General features: G+C 32.9%; 1 protein-coding gene across 8 annotated transcripts in view; it reads right to left on the reverse strand.

Annotated features, from left to right (window-relative positions):
- DMD (dystrophin) overlaps nt 1-24,818 on the reverse strand; it is a 2,254,165-nt gene that overhangs the window by 1,546,335 nt on the left and 683,012 nt on the right. For all 8 annotated transcript variants that reach the window (XM_036227209.1, XM_036227208.1, XM_036227211.1 and 5 more), the window contains 2 exons: nt 13,519-13,611; nt 12,292-12,369 (listed from right to left, as the gene is read on the reverse strand). In XM_036227209.1, the coding sequence (XP_036083102.1) occupies nt 12,292-12,369; nt 13,519-13,611 (171 nt within the window). The remainder of the gene's footprint in view (nt 1-12,291; nt 12,370-13,518; nt 13,612-24,818) is intronic.

The raw sequence follows: 24,818 nt of genomic DNA on the forward strand, positions 1-24,818 counted from the left end.
GATTATGAGAGAACCCATAAAAATCCCTTAAAAGTTTGGGTGGATTTCCTTAAGCAGAATCTTAGACAATAACTAACAGAAATACCGTGCATTGGAATTTATTACATGAAAATCCCTCCTGATACTTAGACCCCATGCACATATTTCCATCTTCTATTTATTTGGTTCTTTCATACCCATAAATTTCTTTCTCATAAATGGTTTATGACTGAGAACTCCCTTCCAACATTCTAGACAAATAGGATTTGCTTTTTAAATGTAAGTGCCTTTTATAAAACATCTGTCATCATGTAGTCAATCTAAAGAGACTTCTCCATATTGAAGAGAAACTCAAGTATTTATATAATCCTTCCAAATATAATACATTAAAAAGATCAGAAATGCAGGAAAAGTAAAGTAGTTTCACTGCCCTGTGGCACGTGTTTTTATACTGTGTTTAAGATTTATATAAAATTTTAACATTTCTGGGCATAAATCATACCTATTTTGTTCCATTGAGTAATGATGTACTCAATCTTATATTACTAAATGATAAGTAGTTCAATATATACAAATAAAGGGTGGGCTGCATTGGCCATTGTGGACTTGGCTCTTCACTAGCAGATGTTCTCAGAGCTCCATATTCCAAAGATTATTTTTTATTTTTTACAAATATAGAAATTACATTGGAAAATATCCTTTTGAAGAACATTTTGACCTAGAATAAATCAAAAGACTTAGTTCTGGGTACTCACTATGAAAATAGTATCCCTACCTTCAATGATTAAGCTTTACATATTTAGTCAGTCATTAAATGTTTTTGTATTAATTATTGTTATTTATGCTTACAGCACCTGGTCTTCCTAGGTGGTCTCCTATCCAGGTACTAACCAGACTTGACCCTACTTGGCTTCTGAGATTAGACATAGAGCTTGTTCAGGTGGCACGACCATAGACCATGGATTGTGGCTCCACTGGGATGCGAACCCAGGACCTTCTGCATGTAAAGCAGACATGCTAACTGCTACACTATAGAACCACATCTTCATTAAGTATTTTTGACCATCTGTCATATGTCACATATCAAGTGTTGAGGACAGAGATAGACTAAAAATGGAGTATTTTATCCAATTGCTTAAACTAGTGATATAAGTTAAAGTTTGTCTATATTTTAAATGTGTTTATAATCATAATCATATATCGCAAGGTAATTCTTTTGAATGGAGCCGTGTTTTCACTTGCTTATACACTGCCTCTTTGACAATAAAGATTTGAAGCAGTTAATTTAAAAAATCCATAAGGTTAAGAAAATATAAACATTAAAGGGGGGAAAGAAAATTAAAACAAATATATCAAAATAAAAGTTTTAATGCAAGTAGTCTTATTGAACATAAAATGCAGAACTAAACTTCTTGGCAAAGTAGCTCTTATAATTAAACTAAGCAAAATTTCTTAGATGGAATATAATATACTAGAGGGAATCATTTAAGAAAATGAACACTGTTTTCAATAATAATTTCACAATCTAGTATAAGATAAATGATGCATACACTTTCAATATAATATAATATTATTTAACTTGAGTTTTTATAAATACAATTTTTATAAATATCTTACAACTAGCAATATAGAATGCCACTGTAATGACAAGAACTTATATAATAGCTGCAGATGTCTTGAGCCAGGTATACTGATTTAAAGAAAAAAAATCTTGGCAATAGCAACAACAGAAATTTTTAAGATACGTGAATAACATTCATTATAATAAAAAATGTTGAATTAGAATACAATTTGTAGCCATATTATTATTAACCCCAAAGATGTCCATGTGCACAAATCATAGGTTAATGGCTATCTTGAGTTTTAGTTGAATATGCAAGAAAAAAACATACTATTTTTCCCTTGATGCTAGAAATGCACTGGGCGAGGGTGGGGAGGAGAATAAACAATTCATCTTATAAATTATTTAAAATAAGAACTAGCTTCATTTTAGATGTGATATTTTCACATGAATTTAAATTTTACAGATATGTTTGTGGATATTTTTATATTCCATACAAGAATATTTTGAAATAAGTATAACCATTTCTACTAGTACATTTCGCAGATGACAAGGTGGAACCAAAGTCATGGAATCATTTAACAAATATCCTGCAGTTAGTGAGTGACAGGGTTAAAAGGATATACTTCTTCTGCATCCTTGGAACTAGTATATATAACATGCAGACATATTACAGGACTATTGTGTGGACTGAAAATTTAATGTAAGAAATAATACTTGTCTAACATACATTAACTTAAAATTTTGGAAATAATATCTGAACACTGGATTTTAAGAGCAATAAATGGAAGTAGTTTATACTCAGAGATACTATGTTCTAACATACTCCAAAACATATATTACATGGCTATTTAAGTTTCTGAATACTTAAAGGACTCGTAAAATACTAGGTTTAAAGAACACTTTCAAATTCTCTTTATCTAAGATCATATGCCAGGAAGAGTGAACACTATATCATTCTTCAGATCAGTGATATTTGACAACCATTCAATCTAATTCAGTGACAATTTTCAATGATATGATTAAGTGAATATTTGAACATAGCTGACATTTGAATTTTCACCTTAGGCTTTTTAAATACTCATTTTGGATTTGTGGTTTAATAATGTATAACAATGTTCTTATTTGCTCGGCACATTCTCACATTATATGTTGAAATTACTTGGTAAAAATGTGTCACTTTGTCATAGGCAATTGATGAGTGGTATAATGAACATAATTATGAGATCTACAACTGTGTCAGCTAATATTAAATCATATTAAATCAGTAAAGTCTCGGTATATGCCTAGGATGTATTTCAACACTTTTTTGTAAGAATCTTTAAAATAATGGTGACGTGTATTCTATGTCTTCAAAAAGGCATTGAGTTCATGTGGTAGGCACACAACAGAGTATAAAGATGTACACCTGAAACTTATATGTCATTATTAACTATTATTAATGTCATCCTAATAAATTTAATTTTCAAAAGGCATTGAGATTCATAATATATAACCATGGAAAACTTGGGGTGGAAGAAGAGAAAAAAAATAAACCGAGATCAGCCAATAAACAGAAGACAGATAACAATGCATCTGGAGGGCAGTTTAAAACCCCACAGTTAAAGCTCTCTACCAGATTTTTTATGGTTAAATTCCTTTACTGGTGAAAATACTCAATTATTCAACTAGATATAAAATAATTTCAAATATAGAGCTAAGCTTTGAGTGTCATTTGAGTAAGCATAGCAAGCTAGAATCTCTAGTAGAGAACACTCATTGACCGAAATTTAGTTATTATATAAGAGGGGAAAATATGTCAATAAACAATTTTAAATGGCCCATTAAAATATCTTTTCATTTGCAAGGAGATGGGGTTAAAGATGTAGAACTGAATTCAGAATGCCCGATGAAGGAGACTACTCACAAACAAAAGCGGAGAAGAGTAAGCAATGATAAAATGGCAATATGAGAAATGTCTCCATACTCCTTGAGATTCGCTCTATCAGCTTCAATCAGTCACAAATAAATGGAAGTTGTGAATACTGCAGAGGCCCAAGGCAGGCCACCCCGATATCCCATCATGGCTTATTGATTATTTTAAGTTAACAATGCAATATACATATGACATATTATTGAATTGTACATTTGAAACCTATGATTTTATTAACCAATGTCACCCCAATAAATTCAATAAAAAATAAAATGAAAAATAAGAAATTCAAAAAGTTACTTAAGAAACTGCTCATGCAAGAAGAAAACTCTGACCTCTCTGTCTCCCTAAAAGCAGGTAATAAATCTCCCATTATGACAGGTGCCCTCCCTGCTTCTGAGGGCCGAAGGCACCTTATCACAATTGTTAAAAGAATCCAGAGTGGGGAGTTTGTAGAAACAAGCCTTTCTAACTTACTACCCAAACCCAAACTTTGTTTAGATTCATACTAACAAATACCCAAACCTGTCTCAGATTCCTTTCTAATGAGCACTAATTTGCTTTATCCTGTCAATTTCTCACAAATATATTCTTTTTTTTCTTTTGGTCTAAAAAGCATAAAAAGTTGAAAGGTGCCTGGTTCTGTCATTTTTTTTGATCCTCATTTTATGATCTCAGCATCATATTATGAATCTCCCATGCACATATATTGTTTTTAATCCCGTTAATCCAGTCTCATGTCAAGTTTATAATTTTATTATTAGTCCAGCCGTAAGAACTAGAGAAGGATAAAAGGGGAACATTCTCCCTATCCCCATCAATACGTTTTACCATGACCTGGTGCGTAGACAAGTATAACCATCTGGTGGAGTCATACCCTGTGTGTCACAGAATTTTATACTCTCTTTTGTTTGTTTTTTGAAATCACAGCCAACTTTATTACAGATGAGCTTTGCTCTCAGCAAATATTGTAATAAAGGTATCGCTGCACTTAAAAGTACTTTCTCCTCAATAAGTGGTTTTTGAAAATAAATTATTGATAGCAGGGATAACTTCATGCTAAAACAGCCACCACAGAGAATACAAATTAGAACATAATGTGGTGTCTGAGCTCTACAGAGCTAAGCTATGAGCGGCATCTGAGTAAAGATAGGAAATTAGAAGTAAGAACAGAGAAAGGATAAGAAACTGAGACAGAGTCAAATTCAGTTGCTAGTTTAGAACCAGGGGATATGTGGCAACTAGTCATTTATGGCAGTTCTGCTGGAATAGACTAAGGTGGAAGAGAGCCCAGGAAGGAAAGAGAAGACAAAATGAACTTAACCTAAGAAGGTTTTGAAACTACCATAAAGCATCCTTTCAAAGGGAAGCTTCTAAGACCCTTTAACAACAGGGAGAGCTATTTTTTTGAGTGATTGATTTTAAATTAGGTTTTTGGATGGATTTGTAGAATTGAGAGATTCCTTGTGGTATTCTATTAGCAATGATCAATTTCTTAAAAATTTTAATGAATTTACCACTGTTTCCATTGGAAGTTTTTGTGGAAAGCTTGTTTTCTTATATTTTATGATTTCTTAAGTTGTCTTGGTTAATAGTTAACATATTCTATATTTCATTGTGTTAATTCTTGTAACTGATTAATTTAAATAGAATGTAATACAATGTAATTGATTTTATTTAGTATAGTTTAGTATAGATTCCATTTTTGGTTTCTATCTCATACTTGTTCAATATTTTCTTTCTATGTTTAAATTTAATATATTTGCTTTTTTCCTCTTTTTCCTGATTAAATTTATGAGATTAGTCTATTTTATAACAGATAACTAGCATTTAAATTTATCTAGTGTTTCTTCTTTCTAACTCATTTATTTCTTCATTTATATTTTATTTCCTACTTTCCTTAGAGCATTTTTTTCTTTTCGTAACATGGTTGAAAGCTTGAATTAACTTGTCTCTCTTTTTTTTTTAATGAAGATAAAAGCAAAGACAAAAATTAAATCTCTAGGGAAAACCTTGGCCATTTCTCATGGGTTTTCTCATGAAATGCTTTTTCCTAAAATGTAGATTTATGCTCTTGATTTCTTATACAACACATTCTAAATTAATCAAATAGAATTTTTTAAAAGTATTATTAGTTTCTATTGTTATTATCAAAGTGTATGCACTTTAAAAGTTCTTTTTATGTATTTAATGACCTTTTTGCTGAATCCTAATATATTATCCATTTAATTCATACATATGGCATGATCATTTTCTATGTAATATATCTTCTCTTCTGCTTTTAGTAAATTTGTGTAGCAGGGCAGAAATTAGAATGTACTCTCTTTGTCTTCCTTTTCTGGCTCTGGTGCTCTCCAGAAACATGAGAAGGAATGTGATGTCTGCTGGTTCCAAAATTATCCAGAAACTACCTCCACTCTCTGTCAGCAGATGGAAGAGGTGATATAGTCTCAAAAGTAAATGGCTTCCTGGTATATCCAGTGAAGTTGGGCCCTAGTCAACATTAGGGCTCTCAGTGTAGAGATTTCCAAGTCCCCATTTGACCAGACAATGAATAGAGATACCTGAAATGCTAGTTATTCTCTGTTTGCTCCCTCTCCCAAGTTCTTCATGCCTTCTTTATATGACATGACTCATCTGGTATGAGATAAGTCCATCACCTGGGATCACTTATCCTCTGGTTGCTGTTTGGGTTTAACCAATAAATAGCATTGGCTGAATGATAGATGATTAGATAGAGAGAGTACAGTATCGATCTTCTCCCAACTCCCACATCGGTCCATGATTTGAGAGCAACTGCATCTTTTAGATACCTACAGTTACAATTGTTATTCAGTGGCCCCTCTCACAAGAGTAAAGATTTTATCAATTTAAGGTATCAGTTCTCTCTCCCCTTGTCTCTTTAGGTTTTGCAGTAGTAAAAGCTATTAACTCATACTGGACCCTCAGTGTTTCACCATTCATTTAGTTCCTTTAATTCTGCTCAAACTTTTATATATAATCCCTTCATTTACAATCTCTTCAACTTTGTCTTTGCATAAGCCATCTGTTTCATACCAGGACTGTTAATAATACATTTGGCTTCAGAAGATGACCTGGGCTTGGATGGTGACTATATCAGTGGATACTTTAATGGACTAAAGGTGAATGCCCTTTTCCTTGCCTGAAACGCATCACATAGGTCTAATTACTGATTTCCTCCCCACTCCCTAGGGATAGGGAAGAGTATTCCTACTAAAGACAAAGTTAGAATTTTCTAAATGCCTGTTTGAGAGCTCAGATTTGAATTTGGTTCATTTAAGTTAAATTACAAACTATTTTCTTGCAAATTCAACTTTACGGGGGAAGGAGGTTTATACATCACACACACACACACATATTTTATAGAATCATCCATATTTTGGAATGTCAAGAAATAGAAAAGTACTATTAAATCTCTAGTTTATTTATGCTATTCTCAGTCATTTTTTTTTTTTTTTGCTGCTAAATGTGTTATAATCTGACAATGGTGAATTAAAGGCACTGAATAAAAATATATTCCCATATATTTTTCTTTGTGGTTTTAGTAGTATTTCTATTAAGCAGTAAATTGTTTTAAGCTTTAATTATTGATTATAACTTTATTGTATAAAATGGTATGATTTTTAAGTTATTTTATGTTTTTCTTTCCTATTAATATTTCTCTGATTTTTAAATGAATTTAATTTATAATAACTTTTATTTTTTAGTCATTGTTGTCTCACTCAGGACTAAGTTTAAACTCTAACCACAGCTCTCTATATTTTTTGTTCCCCATCCCTACCTTACTACCTCTCTGATCCCATTCTCTACTATGTTTTTTTCCACACTCAGTCTTATTCACCAACTGAATCCTATTTCCAAATGTTTTTTTTTTCTTCTTCTCAGGTTCTTTCTATCTTTCTGCCTGTATCATTTTTCTATAAATAGTCCCAAGCTCACTCCCTCACTTCCTTCTAGTCTCCACCCATGTGGCAATTTAACCAAGATGTATTCCTATACCTCCTACTCTGTCTCTCTCTTCTTTATTCACTTAGCGATTACTACATACATCATACTACGTACATTATATATGTTTAATGTCCCCTGGTATGTGACTGTAAACTCCAATAAGGATTATGTTTGTTCTGATCACTGACTACAGTGTTTCTATCACCTAGAATATAATCTAAACATAATAGATGCTCAATAATGTGCTGAATGTATATACACTACCATTATTCTCTTCAAGGTATGATTACTCAAAATCTCCAATCAAAGCCTCCTATAGTTCATTCTAATTTGAGAATTTGTGATTTTTAAAAGGAAATTTGAAATAGTCTTATATATTATTTTTTTAACATGTTGATTTAATTATATCCTGCCCCAACCTCATTTATTCATCTGATATAGAATACCCAAGCCCATCGTTAGGAAAAAAAAATTCTGCTCTTGAACTTTCTCTTTGATTTAATTGCATGTTTATTCCTTCTGGTAATAATCAGAGACTAATAAGCATGTCCCTTGGAATATTTTCCATTTCATTTGTACCTTTATTTTATTACAAAATAATGGCAAAGAATAAAATGATGATAAATGTACTTTTGAACATTTGTATTCTGTGTCTTTTGGCCTAGGGCTAATTCACATAAAGGTTATTTTTCTCTGCATTTTGGCTTCCGTTTCACAATGTTTTTCTTGAGATTCTGTCCTTAAACACAGACAACTCAGTTTTATGCCATTCCACATTAAGGCCCTAGCTTAAAGGGCTCCTTCTCAAATTTAAAACATCATTTTTGGGTCTTTGCCTGCTAAAGCGATGGAAGGTTCTCAAGATTTTCTATTTTCTGTAATAAATATGACATTTTAAGAAAATATCCATAAACTGCATTAGTCATATTCTAATTTTATCTATTTGCTTATCACAGTTCATTAAACAATTTCATGAGAAAATATGGGGGGGTGGTCTATGGTCAGATTGATAAATTGGTCATTGTTTGGTGTAAGGTCAAGTTTGCTTTACCTTCATAGGTTCCGCTTTTTTAAACATTTTTTTTAATTGAAGTGTTATATACAGAAAAGTGTATTTGAGTGTACAGCTTGATAAACTTTCCCAAAGCAAATATACTGCACAACAATCACCAGGTCAAAACATGGAATATTTTCAACACTTCACTCATGTATCTTACTGCTTCACTCCTTCCAAAATGTAACTAACTTTCTGATTTTTAAACTCATGGAACCATTTTTCCTGCTTTGAAATTTAATTAAAAGAAATCATAGTAGTATACTTGTGTGTTTCACTTCTTTTGCTCAAATCCCTTTCAGGAGATTAATCCATCTCATGTATTGTGTGTAGCTATCATTTGTTTATTGTTTTATTAATATCCTACCATGTGAATATACCACAGTCATTTCCAATTTGGGCTGTTACGTATTAAGCTCTTATGAATATTCTCATATATATCTTTTAGGCAAACATGGAAATATATTGTTAGTTATATGTCTGAGAATGAAATTGTTAGGTTATAAAAATTATGCATTTACACATTTATTATATAATGCCAAACTATTTTAAATGGTTGTCTGAATTACGTTTCCACCAGTTAGTTGTGAGAGTTCAAGTTATTCCATATCTTCATCCTTGGCATTATTGGTCTTTCTAATTTCAGCCATTTTTATGAGTTTGTGTTGGTATTTCTGTAGTTTTAATTTAAATGTCCCCAATTACTTCTGAAGGTGAAAGCTTTTTAATATTATTCTGGAACTTTTGCACATCCTCTTTTGTGAAGTTTCTGTTCAAGTTTGTGCCCATTTTTATATTCTCATTTTATAAATCATAAAAGAAACCTGGAGTATTTAATAATGTAAAAATATTAATTCTTCCAAAATTAATCTATAGATTTAACTCAATGTTGACCATCTTCCAAACAAAATTTAGGTGGAATTAAAAAGGTGAATGTGAAATAAATAGAGAAATACAAAGGTTCAATATAACCAAATAATATTGAACAAGAAAAAAGTGGCAAAATACAGTCTACCAGATACCAAGACATATTACAAAACTGCAGTAATCACGTGACATGATATTCATGCATATACAGACAAAGAGAAAACAATGGAAGTGAATTGAAGTCCAGAAATAGAGCCACGTATATATTGACAAATATTCATGACACAACTGGAATTGGAGAATAATAGGTAACCAACATTGTTTTTAATAAATGGTGTTGTGTCGGTTAGATTCCAAATGAAGAAGAAAACCTTAAGCCATTCTTCACATCAAATTCAATAATCAATTCCAGGTGAAATACAGATCAAATTCAACTGGTGAAACAATAAAGCTTAGTTAGATAACAACAAAATATAATACCATAATGACTTTGGGCAGGCAAATGTTTCTTAAACAGGATACAAAATTATAAAGGGAACATTCATAAAGATGAACTACATCAAAATAAAGAACTTCCCTTTATCAAAAGACACCACTGAGTAAAATTATAATCAACAGAAACAGAAAATATATTGCAATACATAAAACAAAGTATTAACATCCGGAACATAGGAGCAACTCATAGTTTTGATGAAGTTCAAGTTTCCCTTTTTGGATCATGCCTTTGGTTTCACATCTAAAAAATATTTGGTTATCCCAAAGTCTCAGATATTTTTATTGGTTTCTCTGTTGCCAGGATTTCTTTTGACTCTATACTGAAAACTATTAAATTATAATAACATATATAGAAAACCCACAAATTCATAATCAATAATCAGTATGTGAAAAAAAAAACTCTTATCTAACAAAATCTATGGCTACATTAATCCATTATTTTCTAGGAGGTCCAAGAGCCTATCTTTTAATGTAACCTTCTTTTGATAGGAAGAGATCAAGTATCAACTAGAATGAATTTAATAATTCTTTTAATTTTCTGTCATTTTCCTTGATTATATATTTTGTAATGAAATACAGGGAAATTATATCTAAAGAGACATTTTCTTTGTATAAATTCCCAATATTTTTAAACAGTTTTCTTAATTTATATGAACTTGATCTTGCAAAAGGTTCTATTAGACTAATAATGAGGCAAACATTCTATAGACCATCTTAGTCTGCCTGCAGAAAATTCGAATATATAGTTAATCACTTTGAAAAATAATAAAAGTCTATAATATTTCTGTAAAGTAATTGTCATAGGTTAAATATGGCAATCCTAAATTCAGAAAATCAACCAAATGCTGTACAGCCTTCACTTCCATTTCCCATGTGATGTCCTCTCTATACCAGATGAGCTGAGCAACATTTGGAGAATATACATCATTATTTATCTATCACTGATTATAGTTATTTTAAGAGTATACGATCGATTTATTTGAATTTATTTTTGAAAAAGAAGTGTAATTAGGAAGCTACTAAAAGTGCCTGGTAAATGTATTGGTCAATTAGAAAGACTGTAGTGTTGCAGGAAGCGACACCCGATGGAGGAATTTGGATGCTCAGGCAACTTTGTTAGAGGAAGGAAAATTTATTGCCAGCAGAGAGCATGGGACATTCAACAGACCCAAAGCACCATCTCCCCTTGGTTACATTTCTTACAGCTTATATACCCTTGCAGTGTCCATGCAAGGGGCGCGAGATTACTTTGTCTGAGATTTCACGCGTGCCTCACGACTCAGGATGGGAGGGGGAGCTTCAGGTAGGGGGCTGTAAGCGGGGAGGAATTTCCAGACTACTGGTCTTACAGGTTGTCTTGTGACCTTGGCGTTATCAGTACTGTTATAGGATTCTCAAACAGAGAGATGGGGCATTGAGGCTATAAGTAGAAAGCAACACTTATTAATGCCAGCACCTGCTCAGCAGATTCCTAACCGAAGGCTGAGCCCTGATTGTAACATAACAAGCAGTTTTATACAATCTTGTTATTCCTACACAGCTGCAGAGATAAGGAAGGACATTAGTTGGTTGGCAAGCCATGAATCAACAGATGTGAGCTAGAGAGTCCTTGAGATGGGGGAGGTAGCTATGAGAAAACATGTTAGCTGGAGAGTCCTAGAAAGGGGAGAGAGGGCAGTTAAGAATAGGCATTAACTGGCTGAGCTGGTCATTTCTGCAAGCCTTTCCCTTTGCATTTTTCAGATACCTCCTTTCCTCTCTTAGGAAGGTAATAAGAAAGGAGGACTGCCTCCGAAGCCATGAGAGAAGGGAGGAATCTCAAACTCACTCTGAGGAGATAAGACTTCCTTTAATCTAGACACTCATTTAGGTATGATTGTTATTATTTTGTTTTGTGATACCACACATACATTTTCATCTAAACTAAATCAAACATAGGAATAGGAGAGAAATTTGCATTTCTTACTGTGAGTTCAAATAGTGATTTTTCTGTGTAACTTTCACACTGGGATGTGGTGTCTAATAAATGTTGGCTGAATTCAAACAGACTTTATCATCATTATGAATGAACACACTTTATACATAAAAAAATAATATTCAGCCTACTAAAAGCCATTCGTTGCACAGAACACTGCTAAAAGGAACTGAGTTCACCACAGGACTTAATTTGTCCACCAAACATAATTGTATTGAGCAAAATCAGAAAACAACATGGAGCTGCCCATCAAGTCTGTATCATGCCTTTCCCCCTCCCTGCCGCTGTCTGCATTTACTTCCTGAATCATATTAGTCACAAGCAGATGCACATGAACGAGAACATGTGCTCTTAATAATAACTGCTTTGACTTATAAGAGAACTCGAGATGCTTTCTCTACATTTGAGGCCAAAGCCCTCACTCAGACATTAAGCCCGCTGTTTCATGGTACCCAGGCTCTTCCCAGGTCTCCACTTACATTATTTTTCTGCAAGAACCTCAGCGCCTTGTTGACATTGTTCAGGGCGTGAACTCTTGTAGATCCTTTTTCTTTTGGCTGAAAACAAAATGAAACGATGTTTACCACCCAGAAGGAAGAATGACAATCTATGGAAAATGGAACAATTACATATTTCACCTCTAAATATGAGTATTTGAAATGAACACAGGCTACGGGGCATTAACATAATGAATTTAAGTGTCTTGGGCTCATTGCCCCTGTCACAGGACTTTCTTACTTTCTTGGCATGATGCAAACACTCCTCAAGAAAAAATGACAGCATTTTTTTTCCTTAACAAAAGATATTTTGGTTATGATCTCTCCATTCAACAGCCCAATTGAGGGTTACTAAGTGACCTCTGAGAGAAACATTGGAGTACTTAATAAGGCACTCTGAGTTAATTTCTAGCCTTCTTAGCAAAGTTTAAAAGAGATTTGAGCCTAGCAAAATTATATAATGCCAAATAGGGTTAAAGGAAACTATTTCTGTGAATATTACCTTAATTCTCTTACTCACTGAAGCTCAAACCTTGATCATCTTTGGTTCTCTAAACCTTACTCTCAATCCCAAATCATATCTTGTCCTTTAATTTTTAAACTAACATTTGCATAGTTCCTTACAATATATGGATTAACTCATTTACTCAGTTGTGAAGTTTTAGAAATTCTACTGTTATGAAGGCTGCTGTATTCACTCCTAAAATGAAATCTTAATAAATTTTTAAGTGCATAATACAGTAAAGCTAACTAGTCATGAGATTTTATAGCCATTCTCTGGAACTTATTCATTTTGCATAACTGAAACTTTATGTGAACAGCAACTCCCTATGTTCCATATCTCATGTTAAATATTCTTAACACGATAAAAAATGATTTAAACTTAAAAGGTCATTATGCATAAAAGCATTTATAAAAATACATTCACTAACAAAGATACCAAATATCAAAAGTGAATGTTTATTAATTGACTAACTATATACTAATAAACAAAAATTACCTTCTCGTTGGGCACATGACAGACTATGCCAAAATGAAAATAATACTGTGAGATTGTTTTATTCAGGAGTAAGTCCTGTATTACTAGTTAAATCAGTAATTAATAAGTTAGTGAATTTTACTAAGATCTCATACAACTATGCTGATTTTGTTTCCAGTCTGAAATTATTCTAAGGTTAATGTGAACTTTCTCATAAGTAAGTCACGTACCAGTTTTTGCCCTGTCAGGCCTTCGAGAAGGTCTAGGAGGTGTCTCCCATCCTGCAGGTCACTGAAGAGGTTTTCTATATGCTGCTTTCCAAACTGAAATATAAAATATGCCCAGTTAATTTAAACAAAGCATGCTTCTAGTGATCCATTTCCATATGCCTTTGAAAATTTAAAGCTATGTTTAAGAATATTTAATGTATATAATTCTTAATCTGCCAAAGGTGAAGGATGAAAAGAGAATCCTCAAGTAAAAAAACAAAACAAAACAAAACAAAACAAAACAAAAAATAATATGTGATCACTACGTCAAACCTATTAAAAGGAATTCTTTCCAAGAGTCAGAGATCCATAGCTTAATTGATTGAATTAATTTGATATTTTTGATACTGATTCTATGTGGGGAGAAAAATGTTTAAAATATCCGGGAGTTAGTGGGCGAGGAGAAGTAAATACACAAACAAAGACTGCACATAATTTGCCTTGGGTAGGTGTAAAAATTTAACCATTTTGTATACTCGGAAATAAAATACATAATCTTTCAGGGTTCACCATCCTTCATTCATAAAACAAGTTTTCTCTGCATATATATTTTGCATGGTACCTCAGAATGACCCATTCTCATGTTGCATGGCTCCAATTTTAAAAAAGATTAATTTACATTGAATTGAAATTAGACAGTGAAAGCTTTTCATCTTTTCTTTTCAGTTCCTTACTTAGGAATTATAGTGAGAAAAAAATAAAATAACCACTAATAACAGGTAATATTTTTGGAGTAACTACCCAAGAGAAATATTCTACTAAATGAGTGGATCTTATAATCATTGTGACATTTCTGTGAGGTTGGTGCTGATCTAACTCCTGAGGTCCTTGTTCTTTCTGCTTTTATCTTGCTGCTTCCTCAGCTGTTTTCTCCCTTCGATTATTTTTTAAATATTTTATTTCTTCTACCATGCCCTGAAATATTTTCTTTTTCTTGTCCCTTCATATAAAATCATGTACAACTCTTTCATCACTCATGTGACAGATATTTATTGAGCATCAATAAACCTGAGCTAGGTGCTGCAGCACACACTAGTAAATCAGATGGACATGATCCCAGCTCTTGTGGAAGTTCAGGTCCAGCAGGAAAAACAAATATTCCTAAAAGGTAATATTACACAGTAATAGGGATCCCAGAGCACCTAACTATGGGAGCTCCGATAGTCTTGGGATCATTGAATACTTTCCCCAGAACATCAGGTGATGGGTTTAACATTAGCCTTCCAGTAATTGGGTTCTTCTCATCCACTCCTTTGATTACATACAAACACTGAATCGCATACAAGTCAGTAAAATCAAGAAGATCCCTGTTTCTACAAAAGACATCTCTGAAGCTTCCAAGATTGAAGACATAGGAGTCAGGCTCTTCCTACAGCCAAGTGAATGACTAGCTGTTTCACTTAATGAGAACAATGACCCAGGCAAAAAGTCCACCAGCCATTCTGTGCTCAGTTTTTGGAACTGAGCCACTTACGTGTTTTAACAAAGATAACTACAAGTTATTGTTTTGGAATTCTACTCAAATAGTTCTGCTCCAAACTCCTCGGCAAAAAGAAAACAGAAACACTAATGCACTGGAATTCTTTCAAAGCACCTTTAGTACACGTAATATACAAGCAAATCTTAAAACAACAGTGCCATTTTCATGAAAGTTTAAGGAAAGCTTTTAACTAACAAGTAAAGAAAAAGAATGTATTGTTTATAATAATTCTGTCAAGAACATCATATATAACCTGGCATTTGGGGAGTAATATTAACATTTTATTTTCAAATTGGTTGAAAATGTGCAATGCCTTGAAAATTCTGTTTTGTTTTGTTTTGTTTTGTTTTACTTTTTCAAGATGCATTTGAGAAGTGTGTGGCTTCTAAACTTATCAACAAAAAGACCATTGCACACTGAAATGTGTCCAGTTTTGAAGAAAATAAAATATAGGTAGCTGACAGAGATATGTGTTCTTATTAAAATATGTCTAGATAGGTAGACGATGATAGATGATAGATAGATAGATAGATAGATAGATAGATAGATAGATAGATAGATAGATGATAGATAGATAGATAGATAGATAGATAGATAGATAGATAGATAGATAGATAATAGGTAGGTAGGTAGGCAGGTAGGTAAGTACATAGACTAGATAGATAGATGATAGTCAAACCAGGAAGGATGTGGATGGGAAAATGTTAATTCAAGAAGAGCAGGGACAGAGAAAGAGGTAAATCTTGGGGTATAAAATAAAGCATGACCCAAAAGCAATAGGGATTATCTAGCATCCAAGACAAGAGAACTAGAAAGCTTACGCTTTTGGGAAAGGAGTCTAGACAACATCAATAACGCAAACAGGATCCACACTTACATACACAGACCAGGGTATTTTATAACTCTCCCTTTTAAACTAGAATCAAACAAAATGGAGAGGGAATGAAGAATTGTAGCTAGTCAGAGGTCTCCAGGCACATTTGGTTGAGGCACCTAAAAAGCAGTGAGGTGACAGAAAAAAAGTAGTTCCTGGTATCATATATAACTTTCAAAGCTCACAGAATCAACGCTATGTTCAAGTATCACAACTAAAATCCAATTTCTATTTGTTATATTCACTGTATTCTCGAACAGAGCGCTTCTCAGAATGTTCCTTCCAGCAGATGAGACTGAAGGAATTTACCTTGGAGTCTGTCAGTATAAATTACACAGTGACTATAAATTCAAAATCTCTATGAAAGTGTATTTGCATGTTAAAAATTCATGGAGATTTTGCCTTCTTCTTTTAATGTATGTCTGTTTTAATTTAAAAGTAATTTCAAGCACTTTTGAGTAAAATTTCCCCCTCCTGCAGTCTAACTAAAATTAAAGTAATGCTTACTGAAATGTCCAATAGTTAGTCTGTAACTTCATGGAACTTCAGGTGCTTATCTTATTTCCCCGATAGTATGACTATCCCAGAAAAGCAAACATCTCATTTCTCTTGGATGGTTTTCATGTCTTTCCTAGATTCAAGTCCTCATTCCACAGCATTATAGATATGACATAGCAAAAAGAGTACACATTTCAGAGGCAGAAATAGCTGATCTGTAAACTCAAGTCTCCTATTCACTAGCCGTGCTATCTCAAGCAAGTGATTTACCCTTTCAGAGACACAATTTACTCTCTAGTAATATAGGAATTGGAATAATACCACTTCACAGCACTCCTATGAGGTTTAAATGAAACAGCGTAGGTGTATTTACAGACTTGGCAAATAGGGGGGACTCAATGAATATAAAATGGTATTTATGTTTTATTCTTCTATTATTCTTTGCATTCTCTTTCTTTGGCTAAAATCAAGATGTAAATACAATTATGGTACTTTATTAAATCTACTATAAAGTATAGAGGTCACATACAATGTGTTGTTTTCTCATAGTTTGGTACCCCTGTAAGAGCGAAGATCAAGGAGGGGAGATGTCACTCCATATTCAATTACTAATACTGATAAATGTGGATAGCACTCAGGAAACACTCAGAAGCTTTGAGTACTTTTTTTTCTTGTTCTTTTGGTTATTTTTAATTAAATCTTCTTTTGTTTTCCTCCTTTTTCATCTTCTACATCTACCATGTCCTTTTGCTGCAAGTGACATTTTATGTCATGAAAACAGTAATATTTCTTTAAAATTGCCTCTCTTAATAGCTTTTTTCCAAGTGTTTGAAAATTATTTTGTAAAACACACAAAACATTAAACCCTCTTTGGGCCCTATAACCCTGTGGCTCTCTGTCTTCAATCCCTTTCATCACTAATATTTTCTTTAAAAGTGAACTTTTGATATTACTCAGCAGTTTCCTGTATTCACTTACATATTGTCTTCTTCCTCGCTAACCCAAATGACAAGATAAAAGGACCACAAAATGAGATAACAGTCCTTCCAGATCATTGTCAGTATGATATAAAAGAATATAGAATTTCTTTGTATCTGTATATAGACCATGTTCAAAAAGAAACTCAGACAGGTTATTGGTAAGTGGCATAGAAAAAGTGAAAAAAAAAAATCAAAGTGAAACAAAATTGTAAAAGGGACAGAAATGCATTTGTGAAAATATTCAATAGATTCTGACTCTTCAGAGTTATGTCAATCTTTTAACCCAAAAATATAGAGAGATCAATACAGTGTTCCAATAGAAGGTAATGAGCACAGGAATAATTTAGCATGGCCTTCGGGTTACAGAAAGGTCAGCCTTTGGACATCTCTATTGCTCAGAAAGTCAAGATATTTCTCTGTGATTACAAATCTTTAGAAACTAGAAAAACCAAAGCCCTGGAAACACTAAAAAGGAGGTCAAAATTGATTCAACGCATATTGGTGAATGCTCGTGATCAGTTCTCAGGAAAATAATGCAGCTCATTATAATATAAATTTGCAGTTTTCATAGATGGCTGGTTTTTTTAAGTATGGATTATAAAAAGTATTTTATAAGAAAACTTTATTAATGTATAATATACATACAAGAAAGTACACATATCTTAAGTGTTAGCTGAATGACTCTTCACAACAATTGAACATCATCAGTATCAGATAGAGAAACAGAATATGATCAGCCTCCTGGAAGCTTCCTCATACTCCCTTCTATGCACTAGCTCCTTCAAGAATGACCACTATATTGACTTTTAGTATTATGACCAGTTTTGCCTTGAACCGAGTCTCAAAAATAGAAGAATAATGCTGGTTTAGCATTTCGTTTTAGGAAATTGATGATTGAAAGGCATCAGATTTAGGCAGAGAGAATTTGGAAAGAAAAAAGTTGCATTGATGAAATATGTTTTACAAAGCCCAGGGAAGTGGTGTAATACAGTGAATAAGAATATTTTCTGTACCTAAAAAGCCTTGATTCAAATCCCAGCTTTGCCGTACTTCAGCTGTGTGATATTGAATAAGTAACTTAACCTCTCTGTGCCTTACTTTTTCATTTATAAAAAAAAGCTGTGCTACTACCTAACTTGTGGTGATGCTGTGAAGATTGAAGTGCACTTAGAACAGTGCTTTGTTCTAAGATACACTTAATAAATATTAGCTATCATATTTATTGCAAATTTTTTAACTGAAATAATCCATATTTTCCACAGTTCTCCTTGTAACTTTTACCTCAAAATAACAGAAGGGGTTAACATCAAGGTATTAATATGGGGATTAAATGACTTAATAAATATTAGGTGTCCAACATGTTGCCTAGCACAGAAAATACTCCGTAAACCCTAATTAATTTCTCTCCTTTATCCTATCTGTTAAATGTCATCGTCTGGAGTTGGAGAATAGAATTCTCCTTTGAAGGTCCCAGCATTCTACCAAGACTTGAGCAACTTTAGGAGAGTTTCATAAGGGTAATGTACAAAAATGAGGGCAGGGTATAAATAAACCACCAGAAATGGTAATAGAGGAATGCGGTTATCGCTCCCAGACTCATGGGAATGAAGAGAAGGAGAGCGGCTACTGGTCCTCAAATAAAAGAAGAGCAGAGAGAGTCAACGGATAGGAGCTTTGATGTTTGCATGATGAATATAGTGAATAAATGTCCTGGTCCTTCTTTCCTCTCTCCCTCAAATCTCCTGTAAATGCTCCCATTAGCCAAATCCAGCTGGAATTCAGAGAGCCAGGGAGTCTGCTGATATAGTTCACAGAAGTCAGCCTGCCAGGGAAGAGCAAGGCAGAGAGTAGACCCAGAGGGATAAACCAAAATCATTCAACACCCCAGACAGGGAAACAAACAGCTTATGATCTAAGGGATTAATGTCAGGGATGTCTATGTCAGGAAATAAATGAAAGCCCAAGTGTTCCTTCCTAAGCCTCCTATGTTATGTCTATCTCTGGCAATGTCATTTCAAAAAGCCAAATGGATCTCTGGGACACTTTCTCTTTTATAACAGGGTATCAAAGTACTAGAATGTTTCATGGGCTTTAACGTATGAAAATTAACATATATTATTTATTATTCTTTAGCATCAAATACCTTTAGAGTCTTTTATATACCAGGAACAATAATAAAATCTGGGCTACAAAGATAATCAAGAAAACTCCAAGTTATTCCTTGGAGCTAAAGTGCTAAAGAACTAAGTTAGATAATGTAATAGTTTTACAACCTCACCAGATATAAAATGTTATTTGGCAATGACTCTTTATAAAAACATAATCACTAAGACCCGATGTGTATGTTATACTATTAAGTACAGGATAAAAAATTCAACCAGATTGCACATTAGAAATTTCAACAGGAGCCACAACAATAGTTAATGGAAATCAAATTGTTATCTGTAAATGGGCTATTATAAACCCAAAAGTAAAGTGTACTTAACCAAAAGTCGGCATGGTTTCTTGTCTGATCAGGTCTGTCTTTAACATGCTTTGTAATATAACTAAATTCTTAACCTAGGCCAGACATTTCTCATCTGTAAATAAGATAGGTCAGTACAAATTCTATTGCCAGGTAAAAATTAATATAATTATGGTAATATTTTACCTTGCATTTCTAGATATAACCTTAATATAATTCACAGTTATTTTAAAACATGTGGAAACTCAAACCATAATTGTAACTAATTCTCTTATACAACCTTTAATTACCCCCTATACATTTAAAATTCTGAAAGTTAAATTTAATATTTTTATTGAATCACATAGGTATAGGATTTAAAGTTGAGATAGCCAGTGATAGAAATAGATGTTGAGTATATTCTATTCCGATAGTGCCTTTTGGGACAGAATAAGTACAGTATAAGGTTTGCAAGACAAAACATTTTGTTTGAAAGCATCTAAAGAATTGATTCTTCAAAAAGAAAAAAAATACTAGAGAAATGCCAACTGTTAGCACTTAGCTCCAGGCAAAATGTAGAGGGAGAAAGGATTATTCAGGTTTGTTCGAGTCCAGTAGGAGGAGACCTGATGGCCAAAGGACATCTGAAGATGACTTTAATTAATAAATGTAAATTTTACTTATAAAATTAACATTCTGATAATTTCTCAATTACACTGCAGTGTAATTGTGTGTGGACAATTTTGTGACAAGACATAACCTCTTCCTAATCATTTTCTACCCCTACCCAGTAGGATGTCAGCCTTGGACTATTCATTTTCTCTTCTTCCATGCCCATGAGGAAGGTCTGCCAAATCAAGGGAACAGAAGACACACAGAAAAGACAAAAGTCACATAGGACAGAATATGTGAATAAGAGCTTCTGTCCCCCACTATACCTCTATTTCTTTCTAATATTTGAACCACATGAAAATTTTGATTCTGTAGTCAAATATGGTCAAATATTGGCAGTTCCACAATCCAGCCTCATAGATTTTAGAGACTTGAGCAATAAGCATTGTTTAGTTTGTGTCAGCCACAAATTCTGTGCACTGTACATAGATTATTTTAATTCTCACAATAATCAAATAAAATCATTCTTATTTTACAGATGATAAAACTGAGGCACAGGGAAGAACACAAGTAAATTGACTAAATGTCAAACAGCATGTAAGTAGTGGATATGAATGCAGACTTAGGCAATTTATTTTCAGATTCCTTAACTATTCTCTACTTTGTAACTACTGTTCGAGCTGGGCTTCTTTGACCATAATGCCTTTCAGGGTCAGAGTTAGATAAGTTTTGCTTCTGCATTTTCATAATCTCTTTCAATAAAATAAGGATAATTTACTCTTCCCCCACCCCGAGGTTTCTGAAGATTAAATGCAGTTATACAGCCTACAAACAAAATTGCTTCTAATTTTAAGTTGTTAGTAATTGATAATTCTACATATATACATTATGAAAATTCTTTAATGTCTTAAATTTCTATTGGTATATCACTCCTTTTGGAGACTCTATTAACTCCTTTAAGAGTCGAGTATGCCAGACAGTGAATTCCTCAATAAATCTAATAAGTACTGTTCTAGAGTCCAAAACACATTTTTAAATGCAGAATTCACTCTAACGTATATGGAAAATCTGGCTTTTGAATGTTAATTTAATTAAAATACACAAGCAGTCCTTCACACCAAAAACCTAGAAGGCTATAAATCAAAATATAACACATATAATTCTTAAAGTTGAAGAAGATTAAATGGGATAATAGTAAATAGAAGGAGAGGTTTTCCTCGTGTATTTAGTGCAGTAATTTCTTGAGAGACCCACTCAAATATGCCAGTTACTTTTTGGAAAGTCTTTCATGTGAGATTCACATTAAAGAATATAGCATCTAGAGCCAAATAGGCCTTTATTTAATTGCAGTTCTAATTTTTCCCAACTATGTGAACTTAGATCAAGTATTTAATAATTTAGTTGTTTTTCTCATATGTCAAAGGAGGTGGGTAAACTATTCAACTAAATTTAATAGATTATTCAAATGCTTTATATTATGCCAGGCACTGAAAATAATTGGGAAGATAAAAGTTTTAAAAAAAATTGCCATTGCTTTCACAGCTTTAGTCACAGTTTAGGAAGGAGGTATGCATTTAAGCCAATATAATTATAGCACTGTGTTATAATCCTGTCAATAGTGGTGGTGTAAGTATGGTGCCAGCACAAATAAAAGAGATGTCATCTTTGCTTGACAATAACAGAATACCTTGAATACCAGAATAGCAGAAAACCTTGAACTGAATTTACAAGGTTGAATAAGAAATTAACAGCTAGATGTGGAAAGAGAAAGATAATGCCAAGTAGAGGGACTCTTCGGATGCTACAGATCAGATAAATTAAATTGCATAAAAAGTCAAGAAACTGATAAATTAGTGCTTGGAATACAGTGTACATAGAGAGATGGGAGATGATAAGATTTAAGTGTGAGAGACCACAACAGAGAGGACTTGGTTTTCCACTCAAAAAAGTTTGAGCAAATGTCTAATAGTCTTTAGTTTTCATTCTTCTGAGCATGGCATCTATCACATTTTCACATTAATATTTAAACAGATGTTTTAAGGTAGTTACTATTGTTTAGGAATGACTAATATCGGCTTTGTTTAGAGGCAAATCTTCAAGTCTTAAAAATTTGAGAGAATCATTCTTGTGTGGAAATTTAAGAGCAACTACCCTAAATTGTAAGTACAAGCTCCTTAAAATCCTAAGTAGTTATCTGCCATTCCATCTGAACCTGTTTTTATGGAGGAGAGGTCACCACCTATGATAGCTTAACCACAAAACTGGGCCAAATATTGCATAGGACTTTGCTCTTCTTCTCATGAAGAGGTGGTGTCTATTCCCTTGCTTCTGGAATCTGGGGTGGTCATTGCCTTGCTTTAGCCAATGGAATGCAGTAGAAATGAAGGTGTTCCACTTCCAGACATGGGCCTCACAAGGGCTTAAACACTTTCGCTCTCTTGTTCATACCTCTACCTGCACCAAAAGAGCATGTTTGAGCCAGATAGCTGGAAGATGACATGTATGAAGCAAAGCCAAGTTGTCCCAGTAGTCCCAGATGTGGTCATCCCAGACTGGCTAATAACCAGACATGTGGGAGAGCTCAGCCCAAATCAGCAAAGTAACCTAGTCCACCCAGAGTTAACTAGAGCCACGTGAACAATCCCAGCAGGGAGCTGAAGAACTGCCTGGTTAATCTGAAGATCTGAAAGATAATAAATTGTTGTTGTTTTCACTGAATGAGTTTCAAGGTATCTTGTTACACAGCAGTAGCTAACTGATACATGTCCATATATGAGTGCTAGTTTCTACAAAGGAGGAAGATGTCTAAAAAATTAAAATGTATTATAAAGATGGGTAAATTATAAAATATTTTTAAAAGAACTTTTGGAATTTTTGTGAGAAAGAGCTTCAAGTTAGAAAACATTATTTTATTGCTGAAATTGAATATGGGTGAAAAGTTACTGTTGCTAGATATTTGACTCAATGAATTATCTGGGAAAAAAAGCAGTCAATATACTCCATTCCATCTTGCAAAAAAATTACTAGCAATTAAAAATTTCAAGTGCTTTTAATTTTCAGCTCCATGGAACAATAAAAAAATATTATAGTGTTAACCTTAAAAGATTTTTAAAGCTACCTTTAATAAAATGTGATTTGCTAACTATTCTGCTGTATTTACATATTGGAACTACTATTTTTTGCTCAACATGTTCGTTTGAACTTGAGCTGAACCTTATGAGAAGTTAAAAAAATAAAAGGTAGACTTTTTGTTGTCCTACTTGCTAGATTTTTTACTCTGTTGTCGCCATCACCTTAGATAAAAATTTTGGTTTATCTAACCTTCTCCATAATAAGCTCTAATTTCCAGTGTTTTATCATTCATATATTTTCAAAACAAAAAATAGTGAATCAAAATGAATTCTCTGTGAATTAAATTGTCATTTTTGGTTAGTGTTCTAAAATAATACATTTTTTAAATAAATTAAGCTAAATAGCAAGCAAAGGGAAACAGTTAGGCTTGACATTTTTTCCTCACAAAGCTCATGAGAAATATTTTAAATATTGTAAGTTAATTAGAAAATCGTAATAGGGACCTGTTTATTTCAAAAAATAGGAAAAATTACTTTAGTAACTCTTTGAAGTTTTAACCAGGACTTTTCTATTATAACATGACTTAACTGTAAAAGGTGCCTAATTGAAAAATTCATCTTTATCAACACCAAACATTTGCTAATTATAAAGCATTGTTGTGCAAAGTATTTTACTTCATAAGATAGCAACTTCCCCAAAATAATTAGCAAGCAAAAGAAAAAAAAAACTGAAATTATCTTGGTTTAAAAATATAATTACCAGATTTCTTTTTTAAGAAATACCAAATGCCAACTTTTTAAAAGGTTGGTGCTCACTCATGTCATTGAATGATCTATATTTTGGCTTCTTGATTTTAAACATTACTGCACTGATAACCTTTTATTGAAATTAGAGTGTAAGATCTGAGATGGAGTTTAAACATAAACTTAAAATTAAATTTAAAATTTAAAAAATTCATTTTAATTACTTGGTTTTAAAAATGGTTTCTTCTGGCTTTAAAACCAGTAAATCTACTTTATGAAAAAAAAATGATATACAGAAAAATACAGAGGAAAAAAAGATATAATCTTACCACTCAACAACTGTCAACATGTTGATTTTTTGCAGACTTTTTTTCTATTTGTATTAAGCACATATTTTGCAGACTGTTTCCTATTCATACGTAAGCATATTTTTTACAAACTCGAACTGTCTTATATTTCTATGTTTCTAGTCTTCCTCTTCTTCTTTTCATCCCCTTCCCTGAAGCCCTATTCGCCTCCTTCATCAACCTAAGTGCCATTTTTTGAGTGTTTCTTAATT

Source organism: Rousettus aegyptiacus, unplaced genomic scaffold (assembly GCF_014176215.1).
Source record: "Rousettus aegyptiacus isolate mRouAeg1 unplaced genomic scaffold, mRouAeg1.p scaffold_m13_p_9, whole genome shotgun sequence".
Taxonomy (NCBI): Eukaryota; Metazoa; Chordata; class Mammalia; order Chiroptera; family Pteropodidae; genus Rousettus; species Rousettus aegyptiacus.